Source organism: Aythya fuligula, chromosome 8 (genome assembly GCF_009819795.1).
Source record: "Aythya fuligula isolate bAytFul2 chromosome 8, bAytFul2.pri, whole genome shotgun sequence".
NCBI classification, from domain to species: domain Eukaryota; kingdom Metazoa; phylum Chordata; class Aves; order Anseriformes; family Anatidae; genus Aythya; species Aythya fuligula.
This window is the reverse complement of record NC_045566.1, coordinates 17,375,668-17,394,900: the sequence shown is the minus strand read 5'-3', so window position 1 is coordinate 17,394,900 and position 19,233 is coordinate 17,375,668. Positions and strand designations below refer to the sequence as shown.

The window sequence follows — 19,233 nt, the reverse complement described above, 5'->3', positions numbered from 1 at the left end:
GTGTTCTCATTCTGTAAAAATCTCATTGTAGCTTCATTTGCTTTATGAGTATTGTAGACTTTAGTGTGTACTAAGAAGATATACTGGCTTCTGTGTATTTGAATATAGTCACCTGAAACTTTTTTTTACATGTACTTCATGCTGTATTGCAGTTTTGAAAAAACAGATTTTTTTTTTCTTCTGTGCTATATGTGGTTTTCAACATTTTCAGTGATGTTCTAAATTAGATCTTGAGAATACCTGCTCTGACTTTAAAATATCACTGAAATGTTGGTTTCACATTGGAATACCATATTTAAAGCAAAATAAGACAAAAAAATACTGACCTCTTATGATGGATTTTGATGAAGGTGACAGAGGAAGTTCGTGCAGCTGTTGAAGCTCGTCTGAAGGAATCTTCAGAGTATCAAGCACAGCTGGAAAAGAAGTTGATGGAGTCAGAGAAAGAAAAGCAGGAACTTCAAGAGGAGAAACGTAAAGCTGTGGAGAATATGGAACAACAGGTATGCATCGAATACCACCTCCTTTCCGAAGAGTCTGCAAGACTATGCTTTTACTTAACTTCCTAAACATAGATTTATTCTCGCTCCCTTTTGTAGAGGCAATACGGTGTAGTAGTGTCCAAAATAAATCTTTTAGGATATACAAAAGCCTAACTAAATTTGAGAGATGACCAAACATGAGTAGTACATTAAGTTTATCGCTTCATTAGGGTGGTGGTGTATTTAGAACTGTCACTGTCCTCTTGAACTTTGAGCACTAGTTGCAGAAAAAAACACAAGTAAAAACCTTTGAGAAAGGTTTCAGAAAAACATTTTTGTAACATGAACCAAAAACACATTTGTAATGTTCATATACCCTAAAACTGGAGCAGTCTTTCCCCTTATTTGTTCGTTCTGCGTTTGGGCTCTTACTGGTCTTGAAAGAAGCATGATGACTGCAGCTAGTATTGCTTCAAGCCTGACTCTGAAAGAACAGTAATATTTTTCTGCCAGGAATGAGTTCTGAGTGTTTATAAGTCAAAGCCATAGAAGTATTTCATTTTACATTTCAACTTGTTGTAAAATAATACTTAAGCTTTAAATGATTCGTAACTCTCTACATTCAAAGCATTGCAGAGTTCAACATTCTGTAAAATACTTTACCATTTAGTCTTTAAGATTTGTTTTGTTTGGTTGCATTTTTTTCACTACAGCTATTGGAACTAAAGAAGAGTCTTACAACTGTGCAGTCAGAAGTTCAGGAAGCCCTTCAGAGAGCCAGTACAGCTCTAAATAACGAACAGCAAGCCAGACGTGACTGCCAGGAACAAGTATGTTTGTAATGTTTGACTACTTTAGCCAATGGTAGTAAAATTAATGTAATCTTTTCATCATTTTTTTTTTTTTAACCAGAATTCAAAACATTTTCTAAGGTTGTGTTTCCAATCAGTGACTGACAGATAGAGAAGATGTTCTTAAAATTCTTTTCCTATTTTGTGAACATCTGCTTATTTAATGCTTTGTTGTTTCACCTTATCAAACATTTTGGTGTTACAGAGTAAACTGATGTTGAACATAATATAGTGTTGCAGGCATAGTTTTTGTCATACTAAAAAAAAAAAAAAAAAAGGAAGAAAAAAAATAAAACAGCAGAAGGTGCTATCAGAGAATCACACGATGGCTTGCGTTGGAAGGGATTTTGAAGATCGAATTCCAACCCTCCTGCCGTGGGCAGGGGTGCCACCCACTCACTGTTTCTAAGGTCTATTTCATTGTGAAAGGATTGATTGTGGAAAGTAACTAACTTTTTAATGAATTTCTAGTTCTCTCTTCTGAGGCGGGAAGGAAAAAGAAAATGAACACAACAAAACAATGGGGAAAATACCTTTTTAACCCAAAACATAATTGTCATCTTTTAAAACTGCAGGCAATATGATATTTAGCAGCACCTGATAAGATTGTCTTGTTAGCCATGTTTCCACAGTGAATCTGCTTACCTGTAGGTGAGAACTCCAGCAACACTGATTAGTGTAAAGGATAGAGAACAACTTCTGGCTGTTGGTTCATCCAACCCAAAATTTAATAGGCAGGCGTTTCCATTTTTTTACCTAATACTATGACTGCAGTTGGTCTTAAGTTTTTTACCCTCATGTGATAAATATCTTTGCCTATTCGGTGGATGTTCTTGAAAGAATTCCTGCATCGCATCCATGCAAAATCTGCAGCAAGAGGATTGATTGTAGACTAGCTCCTCCTAGCCACTAAAGGAAATAATTATAAATTCTAACTTTTCTTAAAAATAATAGTTCCTTAAAAGGAACCATTCTAAGAATATCTGTTTCTTTCATACTTGAGAATGACAGAGGTTTTGGCCAGTGGTTTTCATTAGTGATCACTAATTTTGTCTAGCATTTGTGAATCTCTATGTATATATTAAATGTTAACATTAAGGATATCAGAATCTGTTCCTTTTTTTCTGCAGGCAAAGATGGCTTCTGAAGCTCAAAATAAATATGAACGGGAATTAATGCTTCATGCTGCTGATGTTGAAGCATTACAGGCTATTAAAGAGCAAGTTGCCAAGAATACAGCAGTACGGCAGCAGCTTGAAGAAGCTGCTCAGAAAGCTGAGTCTGCATTGCTAGAGTGTAAAGCTTCCTGGGAAGAGAGAGAGAGAATGATGAAGGTATGATCATTTTTATGGTTCTAGTAGGTGTTTTTATCTACCAGTCTATATAGGTTTCAGTCATTGAACCATTTTGTTGTAGGATGAAGCTTCAACACTTGCATCCCGCTGCGAGGACTTGGAAAAACAAAATCGATTATTACATGAACAACTGGAAAGTCTGAGTGACAAGATGGTGACATCTATGAAAGAAGCCATGCCATCTGCATTGAATGTTTCTCTCAACGAGGAAGGGAAATCCCAGGAACAAATCTTAGAAATTCTTAGGTAAACTTAGCTCCCTCTGGTGGTGTTTATAAATTCAGTTGCCAAATTAAATCGTTCTTTCTTGCTTTATATTTCAAGCACAGTGTGTAAAATGTAAGTACCCTTTAACTTGGTAGAGATTGTCCTGCATCACTAATAAAGGAGACTTCTTTCTACTCCTAGAAAGAAACTGAGAGTCAATTTCGACAAGAACCTAAAGCAGATTTTGGAAAAATATGATTGGCAAGCAAGTTTCATAGGGATTATTTTCTTGTTGTTTTTAGTTTATCTAAATCATTCTAGAATATTTTTTTCTAGTATTTTCTTCTTGATCTTTCTGAACTCAGTAATTTTTCAGATATAAGATGCTTCAACTTTAACTTAAAATGCTTTGTCTTGCATTTTCATTGACATAATGCTTTGTTCATTTTCTTATTGCAGATTTATACGTCGAGAAAAGGAGATAGCAGAAACTAGATTTGAGGTGGCACAGGTGGAAAGTTTGCGTTATCGTCAGAGAGTGGAACACCTTGAAAGGGAACTCCAGGAACTACAAGACAGTCTCAATGCTGAGAGAGAGAAGGTGCAGGTATGGCTGGATATTATTGCTTATGATTTCAGTAAGTAGAGGGCTGTTCTCTGTGTTCTTTCTCTCATTTACTGCCTTTGCTAAGCTGGGATTAGTATATAGCCAAATGGACGGTCTTGTTCTGGGTCCTGTGAAGCAGTGTGGCAATCCCAAAAACACATAAATAGGGAAAATAAAGATCTTTTCTGAGTTTTTCCCCCATCCTTTTTTGTTATTGATATTTACTTGTTTTGAACATGTGTGTGACACAAGGAATGCCACAATAGCTATGTAAGACAGATCCCAGTAAGTATGTAAGCATATGTAAGCCAAAGCAAAGCAAATGAGTAAGTACAATCTTTTTTAAAAGGTAACAGCAAAAACCATTGCACAGCATGAAGAATTAATGAAAAAAACAGAGACCATGAACGTACTGATAGAAACCAACAAGATGCTAAGAGAAGAGAAGGAGAGGCTAGAACAAGAGCTACAACAAATGCAAGCAAAGGTTAGTACTGTATTTCACTTGTTTCTGTGTATTCAAGTCAGACAGTTAATGTCTGGATATATCACTGCTAGTTATTTAAACTGGGATTATTCCTTTACATCATACACAACCGAGGAAATGTTCCATTGAGAATTTTATAAGACACTGCTTCTCCTAGAGTATTGGAAAGTCGAAAGTTCCGTTTGATTTAAATGGAAGAGAAAATCTGGCTAAAATTGTAACAGCAATATCAACAGGTAAATGAAAAATGGCACAGAAATAGATACAAAGCAGTCCATAGCTTTACTAAGAATTTAAAAGGAACATACTTGCCTCTTCACATTTCTGCATACCAGTTGCTTCGATAGAATCCAGTGCAGCATTGCTTGACTTCTAATACATAATTGATAATCTGTTTACTACTGCAAGGTACAAAGTGAGAATCTTGAGATTGTGAAGGTGTGCTTATAATTTTTTTCCCTGTAGGCTTGTACCCTGCTTTTGCTCCTTGTTGCTTTCCCTGCACACAGTTGGCTACTGAAGGGCAGTGAGTGGGAAAAGAAGCTATATCATGACTTCTTGAGGGTGGTTTTGTGTTGGGTTTGTTTTTGTTTTTTTCGGATCTCTCTGTCCCTCTTACCACCATTATTCAAGGCTTACCATATTCCATTTTCTTCAGTCTTAAAAGATCCAGGTAGTTTAATCCCCAACTATTCTTTTTTTCAGGTACGCAAGCTTGAGGCAGACATTCTACCTCTGCAGGAGTCTAATGCTGAATTGAGTGAGAAAAGTGGAATGTTGCAGGCAGAGAAAAAGTTGTTGGAAGAAGATGTCAAACGCTGGAAAGCCCGGACACAGGTGGGAAATGCATCTCTTAAAAGCATCTCTTAAAACAAGGTGTTCTGGGGGAGGGCAGGGTGGGGAGAATAAATTATCAACCCTTGGGGGGGAAAAAAAAAGTTCTAAAAGCTCTTTTAAAACAAAAAATGTAAGCTATATTGCAAAAAGTGGTCAAAACCAAGGAAATGTATTTGCATGAGCAATGCTTTTTAATTCAGTTTTAAAATAGGCTATTCTAGTTCATTGGCAGTCCAAGTCAAAATACAAAACCAGCAACTCTAATTAAAAATGAATTTGTGTGTAACTGTGTAGTCATCTTCTGAAAATGCAAACTGTTTTGTCAACCTTTCAGCATTTGTTGAGTCAACAGAAGGACACTGATCTTGAAGAATATCGCAAGCTACTTTCAGAGAAGGAGGCAAACACCAAGCGTATACAACAAATGAGTGAAGAAACGGGCAGGCTTAAAGCAGAAATAGCCAGGTATGGTATTTAATCAATTAGTAAAAACTTCCATGCATAGCTTCATTTATAATGAAACACCAATTGGAAATTTACTTTCTTAACTATCCCAATGTAGCTGTTTTATATTCTTACTGTAGCTTGATAATACATAAATGAAACATGAATTGTTTTGAAGTTCTCTCTTAACTGAACGTGCTCTAAAGTGCATTATCTGTTTGTACTGTGAAGTCCTAAATAACACAGTTCACTACAGATGATACCCATGGTATTACATGAATGAGCAGTATTGAAATGTATTGTTTCAAATACCTTATTTGCATCTCCTTCCAATCTTTTGCTATTTAGAACAAATGCGTCCTTGACTACAAGCCAGAATCTTGTTCAGAACCTGAAGGAGGAAGTAACTAAAATAAGAACAGAGAAGGACACTTTGCAGAAAGAACTAGATGCTAAAGTGGCTGACATACAAGAAAAAGTGAAAACTATAACACAGGTCAAGAAAATTGGGCGAAGATATAAGACTCAGTATGAGGAGCTGAAAGCACAGCATGATAAGGTAGATAAACTTCTTGTTTGTTTGCAGAGAAATTCATCTAGAGTTAAGTATAATCTGGATAATGATTTTCACATTCACTTAGTATGACAACACTACAGGAACACTTATCTGTAAAGAGAGAAGCAGAAAATTACATAACTTATTCTGCTGTTAGCTCAAACGGCCACAAATCATAAGCTATATATCATTTAATTATTAGCAGCATTGTTAACAGAACATTGGAGTTCATTAAAATACTTGTATTTTCATAGAATTGTAGAATGGTTTGGGTTAGAAAGGATCTTAAAGATCACCTGGTTCCAACCCCCTGCCGTGGGCAGGGATACCTTCCACCAGACCAGGTTGCTCAAAGCCTCATCCAGCCTGGTGTCAAACACTTCCTTCCAGGAATGGGGCATCCACAGCTTCTCTGGGCAGCCTGTGCCAGTGCCTTACCACCCTCTGAGTGAAGAATTTCCTCCTTATATCTAATGCAAATCTACCCTTGTTTAGTTTAAAGCCATTACTCCTTGTCCTTTCACTAAACTCCCTGAAAAAGTGTCCTTCCGCAGCTTTCCTGTAGGCCCCCTTTACGTATTGGAAGTTCAGCTATAAGGTCTCCCTGGAGCCTTCTCTTCTCCAGGCTGAACAACCCCAGCTCCCTCAGCCTGTCTTTGTAGGAGAGGTGCTCCAGCCCCTGGATCATCTCTGTGGCCTTCCCATTCTAATTTGTTCTAATACTTCCATGTCTTTCTTCTGCTGAGGGCCCTGGTGATGAACACAGTGCTACAGGTGGGGTCTGACGAGAGCAGATCTCAACACCCTCCTGGCCATGCTGCTTTTGGTGCAGCCCAGCATGCAGTTGGCTTTCTGGGCTGAAAAGCATGTTGCTGGCTTGTGTCGAGTTTCTTGTCTACCAGTACCTCCAGGTCTTTCTCCTCAGGGCTGCTCTCAATCCATTCTCTGCCAAGCCTGTACGTGTGTTTAGGATTGCCCTGGAGCAGATACAAGACATTGTACTTGGCCTTGTTGAAGCTCATGAGGTTCACGCAGGCCCACGTCTCAAAGCTGCCATAGAATCATAGAACAGTTTGGGTTGGAAGGGACCTCAAAGATTATCTGGTTCAACCCCCGTGCCATAGGCAGGGACACCACCCACTAGATAAGTTGCTCAGGGCCTCATCTAACCTGGTCTTGAACACCTCCAGGGATGAGGCATCCACAACCTCTCTGGATAACCTGTTCCAGTGCCTCAGCAACCTCTGAGTGAAGGTCCAGGTCCCTCTGCGTGGCATCCCTTCCCTCCAGCATGTCAACCACACCACACAGCTTGGTGTCGCCAGCAGACTGGCTGAGGGTGTGCTCAATCTCACTGTCCTCATCACCAGCAAAAATGTTAAACAGCACTAGTCCCAGTGACCCTAGAGGAACACCTGTCATCACTGGTTTCCACCAGTTTCCACATTGAGCCATTAACCACAATTCTGAGTGTGACCATCCAGACAACTTCTTGCCTGCTGAGTGGTCCATCCTGTCCTATTTAGAGACAAGATATCATGGCGGGTATGGGGACAGTGTCAAATGCTTTGTACAAGTCCAGGCAAATGATGCCAGTTGCTTTTCCCCTGTCCAGCAATGCTGTAACTCCATCACAGAAGGCCACTAGGTTTGTCAGGCACAATCTGCCCTTAGTGAAGCCATATCGGCTGTCACCAATCACCTTATTTTCTGCATTGGCAGAGTTTCCAGGAGGATCTGCTCCATGAGCATGTTTTGCCCAGAACTTAATTCGTTTAAGTAAACGTGATTCATTTGCATGCAGAAGCAGCTTGTGGAAGCAATAACATTCTAATTGGATAGTACCTTGTAGCCTTATACCACTTGACATATTTCAGATGGTTGCCGAAGCAGCAACTCAGTCTTTAGTAGAACAACAAGAAGAACAAGTTTCTGCCCAGGAGGTACAAGAGCTGAAAGACTCTCTCGGCCAAGCTGAAGGGAAGACAAAGGCTTTGGAGAATCAGGTTGAAAGTTTACAAAAGGTAAGATCAGAGTGAGCAATTTCAAAGCACTGTATTCTACTAGAATCTTAAATAAGTAACTGCAGACTACGAGGCTGTCATTGTTTTTATGTGTACACATACATCTGTGTGCACACAAATGTGAAATGACCAAGCTATGCCTCTACCTTGCCAGGAAAGATGAACCTTAAACCTGGTTCAAATCCTGTGTCTAGTGACTTATTATTTCTTGGACTAAGTAAGTGGGGGGAAAAAAATGCTCTTCTCTCAGCTTTTGCATTCAGAGAGGACTGGACTCCTTTTGTTGTTGTTGATTAAAAGTTTTTTATACGATGGCCAGCTAATAATAGGACTGTGGAGCGTGTTAGACTGTATGTGCTGGAGTAGCTCATTGTGGCCAATTTCTCTCTATAGAGTATAGCAGAAAAGGAAACTGAAGCTAGAAATCTTCAGGAGCAGATATCACAGTTGCAATCAGAACTTGCTCGTTTTCATCAAGATCTGCAAGAGAAGGCTACACAGGAAGAACAGCTTAGGCAGCAGATCACTGAGAAGGAAGAGAAAACTAGGAAAACCTTGCTTGCAGCCAAGCAGAAAATTGCACAGTTAGCTGGTATTGTATTTTTTTTTTTTAATGTTCTTAAGGTGTCGTCTTCTGTTTGTTTGATTTTGTTTGTGTGTTTTTTTTTTTTTGTTTGTTTGTTTTTTTAAATTTATTCCTGTGGAAAGTATTTAGACAGAATCCCTAAAATATGTTCTTGACCGGATGTTACAGAATCTTTCTAAAAATTAGAAATTTAAATTCCTTAAGGAGATGATACAAGTGAACAACTAGCTGTATGCTGGGGGAATTAAAATTTTGCCATAGTTTTGCCAGCCATTTTTTTTGGCAGTCTTGTTGATTAGACTGACTACTTTGGTAATTCTTCCCTCCTTTCCTGCCTTTCCATAATGTACAGGTTCAAAACATATCAATTCTATTTTTAATTGATGTTGAGAGGAACAGTGGTGCAAGAACTTGCTGAAAACATCTTGGCATTCTATAACTGCTCATTTTTTTTTATTTATTGGATGTATTTATTGTATATTTTGTTTTTATTTTTAGTTAATTGCAATTAAATAGAAAAATGGCACATAAAGTTTACTTTTAAGATCTCTTTCTAAAGCTTAACTTTTTTAGGATTTCAAAATACTTCAGTAACCTTTTAAAACCGACAGACATCCAGTATGCAGAGTAGACAGTTTTACAGTGACAAGACTGGATTCTTTCCTATTCAATTAGGTACAAAAGAACAGCTAACGAAAGAAAATGAAGAGTGGAAGCAAAAGAGCAGTTCATTAGAAGAGCAGAAGACTGAACTGGAAGTGCGGATGAGTGCACTCAAGTCACAGTATGAAGGTCGAATCTGCCGTCTTGAAAGAGAGCTTAGAGAGCAGCAAGAGCGACACCATGAACAGAGAGATGAGCCACCAGAATCTACAAATAAGGTACAAAATCCTTCTAGTAAGCTGTGTGAGAGGAAATAAACTGCTTTTATGTTCCATGACTGAACTACAAAAACAGCTCGTAGCACTAGCACCATTAATTTGTTTTTTTATATATACAGTAATTAATTTATTGGGAATATTTATGTGAACATGTTTTTTCTAAACATCCTAAATAACAGGTGGAAATTCTAATACCCAATGTTAGCAAGCATACAGTTGTATTGTTCACTGTGAATCAGCCAATAAACTGCACTGTTCTCTATTTTTCTATTTTCATACATCTGTTCAGCAGGTTTTGACAGTACTGAATGTCTCAATAGCTTCAAAAAATAACTGAAAAGATCTGAGAAATTACTGAATTGGTTGATATATTTGGTATTATTGGTTTGATTTATTTTGAAGAACTTGCAGTAATCATGAAATCTAACCAATGTTACCAATTTTTAGTGAAGAGATCTGTCAGCTGAAGTGTTTCACCAAGTCACTCGCTCTGTTTCATATTTACATAGCATACTTTTACATCTTACATTGTAGGTCCCAGAACAGCAGAGGCAGATCTCACTCAAGTCTACTCCAGCTTCAGGTGAAAGAGGAATGTGAGTTAAAAGGGTTTAGGGATTTTGCAGTTTCTCTATTTGGGGATTTTTGGGTTTGTCTTCATCTATTTGCTCTTCTTTTTAGTAAACTACTGATTTTCACAAATTTTCTTTAGCAACTTGGAAGATACCAGTTGAGACATGATGCTTCTCCTGTTTTCTTAGACACATTTAATCAATAAAGAAAAAAAATTAATCAATAAATTGATTTAATCAATCCTGTCAGGTGTTGAATTGGCATATTAATCACCAGGAACATGATTTTTGTGGAACATAAAATATTTTTTAAGTGTTTTCAGACTTCAAGAATCTTTAAGTAGTACAGATGATTATTACCTTTCCCTTATTGAGGGACGGAATCTTCCTTGTGCAAAGAGCTCAAGCTTGAGAAATGCACTAAATAGATGGCACCTAACAGATAAAATTGTCAAATGAAAAAGCAACCAAGCTCTAAAATGGAGATTATTACTGTATTACTAAGTTTAGAAAAACAGCTCCCTATTAATTTTTCATAACAGCATTCATTTAAACCAAGGCTGTGATGTTTAAAAATGCCATTTTATAATTTGGCTGATCTTTGTCTCAACCAAGACTTCACATTGCTCTGTATTGAATGAGCCAGTTAGCTTTAGTAACTGATTATAAGAAAGACCCAGTGCAGCTTATGTTATGAGCTATGCACTGCACCTTTTGACCTGCTTATGATTTTGTAGTTGATGAACCTTTAAGAAATCTGTCAAGCCTTTAGGCTGGACAAAATGCTGCTAATGGTATAGTGGGTCACTTTTTTAAACTATTAGCAAATTTTGGAAGACATTATGTCTTTGCAGGTTTTTAAATTCAAAACCGTTAAAAAATGGCTATGGTTATGATAATATATTTAAACTTGGTATTTTAAAATCTGCTTTAAAATGTGTGCTACCATCATGAATCCTGTCTTTCAGTGCTAGCACTTCAGATCCACCAACAGCAAATATTAAGCCAACACCGGTTGTGTCAACTCCGAGTAAAGTGACTGCTGCAGCAATAGCTGGGAATAAGTCTACTCCAAGAGCTAGTATCCGTCCAATGGTTACTCCTGCTACAGTTACTAATCCTACGACTACTCCAACTGCCACAGTTATGCCTACAACACAGGTGGAGACTCAGGAAGGTGAGCATTTTAGGGTAGTACAGGGATCTACAGTAAACATAAATGCTACTTTTCCCTTGAAATCTCATTAGTTTAAAGATACTTGAAGGTACTTTCATTGTCCCTGCATCTCTTTTAAATATTGTGCTTTTTAAGGCAACAGAAGTGTTCATAAGTTCTCAATTCCTGAAGACAGCTACGAGAAGCAATGTTAACTGAATCTAGGAAACATTGAGTTTGACTGTTCAGGGCATCCTGAAGTGGAGAAAGTGAACTGTGCTAGATAATATGAAGTCAGTTGAATGTGCTACTGTTTGCCTTTCAGCTATGCAATCAGAAGGACCCGTGGAGCACGTTCCCGTCTTTGGAAGCACTAGTGGGTCTGTGCGTTCTACCAGCCCTAATGTTCAGACATCTCTCTCTCAGCCCATCTTGACTGTTCAGCAGCAGACTCAAGCGACTGCATTTGTGCAGCCCACTCAGCAAAGTCATCCTCAGATTGAGCCCGCTAATCAGGAGCCATCCCCTACCATTGTAGAAGTTGTACAGAGCTCTCAAATAGAGAGGCCCTCCACTTCTACAGCAGTGTTTGGCACAGGTTGGTTTCATTTTATAGGCCTAACTTTTTGAGTCATTGATTTTAAGTAGCTCTACTGTCAAAACAGGCCTAGCTTCAGAAAAAGAATTTGCTTGTGATTTTTTTCCCCTTAGTTTACTGCAAATTTTACACATTTTTACAAGTAGGCTCCTTTCTTGAACATTCCAAAGCACTACCCCTGAAATTCTGATGTCACCATATTCCTTAAAGATAAAAATTCATGTCTTTATCTATTCAGAGTGGTGTTGGGGTTTAACACATTAAACCCTTCTGCTCCCGTTTCCACCATACTGTTGGAGCAAGGTTAATTTTAGGAGTCATTAGTAAACTACGTAAGCTGGAATATGAAATACAGAGAACACATACTGCTCAGTGTGGTGCATTGTTGTATGTCTATTTGCTGCACACAGTGTAGAATTTGGTTTAGAATACTTACTTCACAAAACAGACTTTTGTAAACTGCTTTTTTTTTTTGTTTTCCAGCTGATACTCTGTTAATTCTTAGGTGCCCTTGTCAGAAGCAAAAATGTTGGAATAAGTATTTTAACTATAATCCTGAGAATCTTATATTGGGGTTCAATTAGGGAGTGAATGTGGATCCAAAAACATAAGGCTTGTAACCAAAGAGGCTGATAGTTTCATGATGTAGGAGACAGCAAAATGAAATTGATTCTGTTATCTTTCAGTGCAGAAATAGAGGTGGTCTGCCAGAGTAAAATACCAAACCTCTTGATTTTCTGCTTCCTGCATTTGTAGTTCTGCTTCTGAGAGTAACTGAGAGGTTCTTCTAAGTTTCAGCTACCCCTAGTTCTTCTCTGTCTAAACGTCCACGAGAGGAAGAGGAGGATAACACTGTGGAAAACTCAGAACAAATTTCAGAGGAGACAGTGGATGTACCTCTTCCAAAGAAAATGAGAAACATGCAGAGAGTTGGTGCTGAGGTTTGTAGGAACATAAAATGCTACTACTTAATCCGCCACTTCGGTTGATTTTAATGGGAAGAGAAAGTGTGTTACTTCAAAGCAAGTCAGTTAATTTTTGACATGACTTTTTCTTCTGACAGTAAAGAAAGCAAGTGTGTTTGGGTAACATAAAAGGCAGAGGTTGTTGCAGTTGCAACATTCACATCTTGGCTGTAGTGTGGATCGAGAGAGGGGGCTATATTCTAGCATTTAAGAGGAAGAATTTAGAGTATTTTTAAATGTGGTCTAGGAGGTCATTATCTACAGTCATTCTGCCAAGAAAACAAAGATTAGAAGTTTCATGGAAAAGCTTAGAGAAGATGCATGTGACATACTGCGTGAGAGAGTTGGGGTATCCTGGAAAAACGGATTGAACTTGAGATACCTCACAGCAGACAACTCATGAAAAATGTTAAGCAAGACAAAGGCACTTCATTAACTGTGTAGGAAACGGATGTTGCATAACATAGAAGGGCAAGATTGTAAGAAGATAATCACTTAATTTGCTTGGAGGGTGGAGATGGAGCGGGAGACTAAGGCTTCTTTCCTGGTTCTGAAAAATTTTAGAGATGTAGAAGAGAATAGGTCCAGTGGACTGGAATGGGAAAACTGTATTTCTTCAGGTGCTAGATAAAAACAGAGCTAAAGGAGAATAATAAACGTTACCGGTTTTCTTTGTGGGAAAAGATAAGCTTTATATAAAATAATTATAATGATCTCTACTATGTTAAAGAATCAAACTTTAGGACTAATGATGTGTTTTAAATGAGAAAAATATATGGTCTTTCAGGAGGAAGTGACAGCAGAAGAGAGCACCGATGGTGAGGTAGAAGCTCAAACATACAATCAAGACTCACAAGACTCAATTGGAGAAGTAAGCATATTTGAAAAAAAGAAAATCATAATTTCAGCAAAAATAAGCTTTTTTTTTCAAACAACGTCTTTGAAAGAAATTTCAAATCGGGTCTCGCAGATTTTCAATAGAAAGCAGTTAAAATCATTTTAAGTTTAAATTTCCTATGTTCAAGGATAGATACTGAATTTTTATTGGACTCAGCATATAGCTACATAAGTAACTGGGGGAATGTTAACGGAGCTTTGCAATTTTGAATGTAATTTAATGTGGTTTAGAAATCAGAGTATCTTTTTACTAATTCTGTGATGTGAAACTGAGATGTAGAGATTAAATGTGTCATAGTCTTAGAATTCGAATTTTCATTTCTTCATTTACTCCTTTGCTTTCTGACTTTAATTTTAGAGAAAGATTTCACAAATCCTTGAGCAAGATTAGTGTTAGATGGGTCATGGTGGGCTAAACAACAAACAAAGATACTAAAATAAAAGCCACTTAAAATGCACATTGTAGCAGAGTTAAGGAAGCCAAATGCAAGTGAAAAATGTGTATTTAATCTTTCTCTTAAGGAACATGTACAAATCATGGTAATTTTGTAATTTAGCAAAGTCTCCTGTAGAGTTGTAGAATGTATTTCATTTAAGTAGAGTGGATATTGAGTCTTTAGTAAGGCATTTTCCCTCAATAACCTTTATATATTTAGATGTTTATCCCCCCACTAAATCCTGTCTGTGTGACGTCTGTTCCACAGGTATCTTTAAACTTTCTTTAAAAGTTCTAGTACTCAATGTGATTATTTTAAATTCTGCTGTTTTACAGCAGAATTTAAAACATTACAGCGACACATTGTTTGGAAAGTAACAAAAACTAGTTACCTTACCTGAACCAGAAGTCCTGAATGCTACAAAAAGTATGTTAGGAGAGTCCTAATTTCTTTCCCATTTTTTGAGGCTTTTTCTTCTTGATGCCTTTTTTTTTTTTTTTTTTTTTTACTTAGCATTTCTGGTCGTATTTGTCAGATTCAGTTCAACTGTTTTGAACATACATTTGTGCTGAATGAAAAGAGAAAATTTTAAAACTCTGGCTATCATGTGAATTGCTTTACTGTTCCTCCAGACTAAAAGAACTCTAAAACAGCAGCTCAGAGTTGATGCTCAGAAGAGGAATGGTTATTCCTTGATCCTGGGGAGACTTTTAGTTGTCTGTATTTGATTGTCATATGCTACATTTTGTTTTCCTTTTATTACTTACTTTTATATTTTACAGGGTGTTACACAGGGAGAGTACACTCCCATGGAGGATAGCGAAGAAACTTCTCAGTCTATACCAATAGATCTTGGACCTCTTCAGTCAGATCAACAAAATACTTCTTCATCTCAGGATGGTCAGTCCAAGAGAGATGATGTCATTGTGATTGATAGTGACGATGAAGAAGATGATGATGAAGAAAATGAAGGCGAGCAGGAAGTATGTATACCATAGATTTACTTTATTTAACAGTTACTGTACTTACATTTGATTAAAGATAAAATTGTGAAGCTTATCTTGCACAATCAGTGTAATTAGGAGCATCCTTTTAGCTGTATAGGTATTGTATAGGCTACTTCTGTAGCCTGGACTTAGTGTCTTAAAGACACTTGCTAATTCCACTTGATTTTTTGAAGTTATAAAATTCCACAATGCCTCTGAGTTCCAAAAGGAGATTTCACACACACCCCCAGCCAAGCCAGCCTCATGCCCTCTTTCCTTCACTTCAGACACATGGGAATTGCCTGCTCCTGCATTCTTTACAGGTGGCTAGCATTTGTGGACCTCAGCGGATCTCACTAACTAGTTCTTGAGCAATCTACAGTCTGCTCTCCCCAAATCCAGGGTAGTAGTTTTGCTGATAGTTTTTCTTGTATCACCAAAGGATTTTAAATTCAACCATTTCATGATTGCTGTGGCTAAGACAGCCACCAATCATCACTTCACCCACAAGATCATCTCTATTCACAAACAACAGAGTGAGGTAGGCAGCTTTCATAGTTGGCGCCTTTAGTCCCTCTGTCAAATTTATCTTCAGTATGCTTTAGGAGTTTCCTGGCCCTGTTGATGTCTATGATAATCCCAGTTAATATCTGGGAAGTTGAAATAAATCAGTTGCCCTTGTCCTTACAAGTTAAAGATTTTCCTTAATACTTTTTATTGATGTTGTCATCATGACTGGGTCATCTATAGCAGACTCCCATAATCTGCTATATTAGCTTTCCTCATAATCCTGATTAGTGGATCTCAACCATGTCATCCCCAACTACAAATGCTGTACAGTCCAACCCATTCCATAGAGTGCTGCTCCTCCACCTCATCTGCCCTGTCTGTCTCTCCTGAAGTGTCTGTAACTGTCCGTCACAGTATACCAGCCACAGGACTCTTCACACCACATCTTTTTTCCCCTCCAAGTTGAGTCTGTTTTGCTTGTGACAGTAATCAGTAAGTGAACTTCTTGTCTTTGTCTTGCTTCTTGAGCTTTTCTATCTTATTTTGTGCCTCTCTCCTGCTGAAGAGAGGGAGTGAGAGAGCCGCTGGGTGGGTATATGGTAGCCAGCCAAGGTCAACCTACAACAGCAGTTGAAAAATACGTATATCCACTCTACGAGCAATAAACACTGAATGTCTTCAGAAAGAGTTCCACAAACAAAGGGGGTCTCTGTACCATGAAGCGAAGCTTACCACTTGACTATGCGAAGTGTTCCTGCCGCTCTTTCAGCGTTTCCCAAAGGTATTTTTATGATACTATTGCAGGATTATGAAGATGAGGAAGAGGAAGATGAGGATGATGATGAAGACACAGGGATGGGGGATGAAGGTGATGACAGTAATGAAGGAACTGGTAGTGCTGATGGGAATGATGGGTACGAAGCAGATGATGCTGAGGTGAGACTTGTACCTTTTTATAGTCTGCTAAATTACTTGGAAGAAATTGGTGGTGTAATGCATTTGAATACTTGAAAGTCATTTATCCCAGAAAATTGAGGTTGCTAGGAGATGTAGTAATTTCTGTTATAACTGATCTTTTCACAAGAAAAATCAACTTTGAATGTGTAAGACTGAATGAAAATGGAAAGTGTAAGAGCCAGCGTCAAAAAATGTGGATGCCACGTTAGTGAGGCACTTTCTTCAAAAAGCTGGATATTTCATTGTCTGTTATTAAATGATGATGACCATGTTGTTCACATTTGTGCATGCACATATACTCAAAATTTTTGAAATTTCATACAGTTGCATACATATACATAACTTCATAGGTATTTACAGGAATATTTTAAGATTTCATATGACTTTTTTTTTTTTTTTTTTTTTACTCTCTCAATGCTTTTATATTATTTTTTTTTTTTACAGCCGAGGGTGTTTGCTGCTAAATCACACGCTGTTTGTTGGTTTTAGGGTGCTGATGGTACAGATCCTGGAACAGAAACTGAGGAGAGCCTGGGAGGAGGTGAAAGCAACCAGAGGGCAGCAGATTCTCAAAATAGTGGTATGGTTGATTCATGTTTATTCAAAGTCTGTTTGTAAAGGGGAAAATCTAGAAGTCACATTGCATGTGTTAAAAATTGCTCTTAAGGATGTACGGCAAAGTGCTAATGATCATTTTAACCTGAAATGTAGATTCTGTTGAAATGTTCTCTTCTAGATACATACTACATTCCTTTGATAACCCTGCAGCCTCTGGTTGCTGTGGAAACTGCTGTGGATGGCTCAGTAGATTAATCCCCTCAATTGAATCAGTGTTTGAATAATCAGTAGCTTGTTTTGGTACTAGTGTTGGCTTAGCTGGCACAAGTTCCCTTTCAAAGGATTTGAGGTAACAGTATTGTGCTGTCCCCACTTCTGCAAGAGTAAAAATGTCCTTTTTAATGTGGTAGCAGAATTTGAAGATCTACCTTAATTTTTTTCTGAATTGATAATATTAGGATGGCATACATTTACTGCTCCATATCTCCATATGTTTTAGGTGAGGGAAGTACAAGTGCTGCTGAGTCCACTTTTCCTCATGAAAGTTCAAGAGAACAGCAACCATCATCTGCCTCAGAGAGACAGGCCCCTCGACCCCCACAGTCACCACGCAGACCACCACATCCATTACCTCCACGATTAACTATTCATGCTCCTCCTCAAGAACTGGGTCCCCCAGTACAGGTATAAAATAGCCCTAGCAGTTCAGAAGAAGTGTATGATTTCTTCTAAATCAAGTCTAAGTACTCTGCATATTGTAAAAATAGATCACATCTATTTAGCATCCTGAAAATGGAAGCTGATCAAAATGACTTAACATGTCTCATTCTACAGATTATCGCTGGAGAATTTGAAAGCAGTAAAGCACTCATATCTTGAAATGATTATACCAATGTTATTTATTATTGCGGGCTGATACTTCCACTATTTAAAAAAAAAAAAAAAAAGTTCTTAAACATGTAACTCAGACTAGTAGGGATTTTTACTAGTCTCTGTCCCAATGCAAACTGGGCAAAGGAAAGTTGCTACTCATTTTCTAAGCTAAACCTTTCAACAAAAGTGTCTGACTGATAATTATGCTTTGACATAGACTTATAGATTTTGTAAATGAAAATGTCACAACCTGAATTTTACAAGAAATAAAATAATAATCTAACTATGGAACTGTACTTTTACCATTAACTTGTTGTGTGGTTCAGAGCCACGAAATTTCTGTGCTGAAATTTTTTGTCCTCAGTAGAAAATAAAATAGAATCGTAATGTTACTTACCCAGGATTTAAACCTACATGCTTCTCTTTCATGGTTAGGCCAGGCAGCAGATGTGAGCTATTGGGTATCTGCTGCCACGATCTATTCTTTAAAAAGGTATGATGGTGTACTGAGCAGTGTTCTATACTGAAATGTAATTGTTATGCTCTTACTCATATAACCACTGTACTTGGCTATGATTGAACAACTCTGTGCTATTAGAATTCCAGGGAGGCATTCACACATTTTTTTTTTTCTCTTTACTATAAAGAGAATCCAGATGACTCGAAGACAGTCAGTGGGACGTGGACTTCAGCTAACTCCTGGTATAGGTGGGATGGTAAGTGTATGAAAGTCTACTGCTACTAACTTGAGGGAATTCATAACTCTTAGACATCTTTAGGGAAAAAAAATGTAGCTGCTGAGGTCAGGAGTGAGATGAATTCTTGCAAGCAATATCTCAGTGCTGTTAGTTTATATATTAATTATGGAATGCAAATACTAGAAAAGTTTGGTTGAGAAAAAAGATGTTGAACTGACTTCGTCCAAGTCAGATTTAATTACTTGTTTTTAGAATGAGTCTTAAGTGGATATATTATTTGAAAAGTGTTTTCAGCTTCATACTAAAGGATCAATGCTAATTCATATATGATTGCTGACGGTCTCTTTCAACTAATTCTGACCCTTTATCTAATTTCAACCATGTTTGACAGAACAAGTGCAAGTTCTTTGAGGGTGGGGAGAGATTGACTTTGATGAAAAAGTATACTTTCTGTGTTCAAAGGCATCAGCTCAGTATATTTTTATTCTGCTTGCATTGCATGTACCTGGCATTCAGTTGCTGCTTGGAACTGGCCTAACCACCTGTTTTTCTTGCCTAGACAATAAATGAGCATATGGAAGGGAGCTTGGGTATTTTGGAAAGGTTTGAAAGATGTGGACAAGGAGATGAAGAGGATGCTTCATGGGTTGGGAACGGATGAGGGAAGAGGGAGTGGAAGTGTCTGGCTTTGTAGGTAGTGTAGGAACAA

At 37.8% G+C, this 19,233-nt stretch overlaps 1 protein-coding gene across 3 annotated transcripts in view; it reads left to right on the top strand.

The window, feature by feature from the left end:
* Nucleotides 1–19,233, top strand: part of TPR (translocated promoter region, nuclear basket protein) — a 44,975-nt gene that overhangs the window by 16,573 nt on the left and 9,169 nt on the right. For 2 of the 3 annotated variants that reach the window (XM_032192818.1, XM_032192817.1), the window contains exons 23-44: nt 351–503; nt 1,196–1,312; nt 2,464–2,667; nt 2,750–2,934; nt 3,355–3,502; nt 3,852–3,989; nt 4,695–4,826; nt 5,161–5,291; nt 5,619–5,829; nt 7,704–7,850; nt 8,244–8,442; nt 9,112–9,317; nt 9,852–9,913; nt 10,858–11,066; nt 11,371–11,643; nt 12,436–12,584; nt 13,396–13,479; nt 14,725–14,925; nt 16,243–16,374; nt 16,885–16,975; nt 17,453–17,637; nt 18,474–18,542. In XM_032192818.1, the coding sequence (XP_032048709.1) occupies nt 351–503; nt 1,196–1,312; nt 2,464–2,667; nt 2,750–2,934; nt 3,355–3,502; nt 3,852–3,989; nt 4,695–4,826; nt 5,161–5,291; nt 5,619–5,829; nt 7,704–7,850; nt 8,244–8,442; nt 9,112–9,317; nt 9,852–9,913; nt 10,858–11,066; nt 11,371–11,643; nt 12,436–12,584; nt 13,396–13,479; nt 14,725–14,925; nt 16,243–16,374; nt 16,885–16,975; nt 17,453–17,637; nt 18,474–18,542 (3,426 nt within the window). The remainder of the gene's footprint in view (nt 1–350; nt 504–1,195; nt 1,313–2,463; nt 2,668–2,749; nt 2,935–3,354; nt 3,503–3,851; nt 3,990–4,694; nt 4,827–5,160; nt 5,292–5,618; nt 5,830–7,703; nt 7,851–8,243; nt 8,443–9,111; nt 9,318–9,851; nt 9,914–10,857; nt 11,067–11,370; nt 11,644–12,435; nt 12,585–13,395; nt 13,480–14,724; nt 14,926–16,242; nt 16,375–16,884; nt 16,976–17,452; nt 17,638–18,473; nt 18,543–19,233) is intronic. The other variant, XM_032192819.1, reaches the window with a different exon arrangement.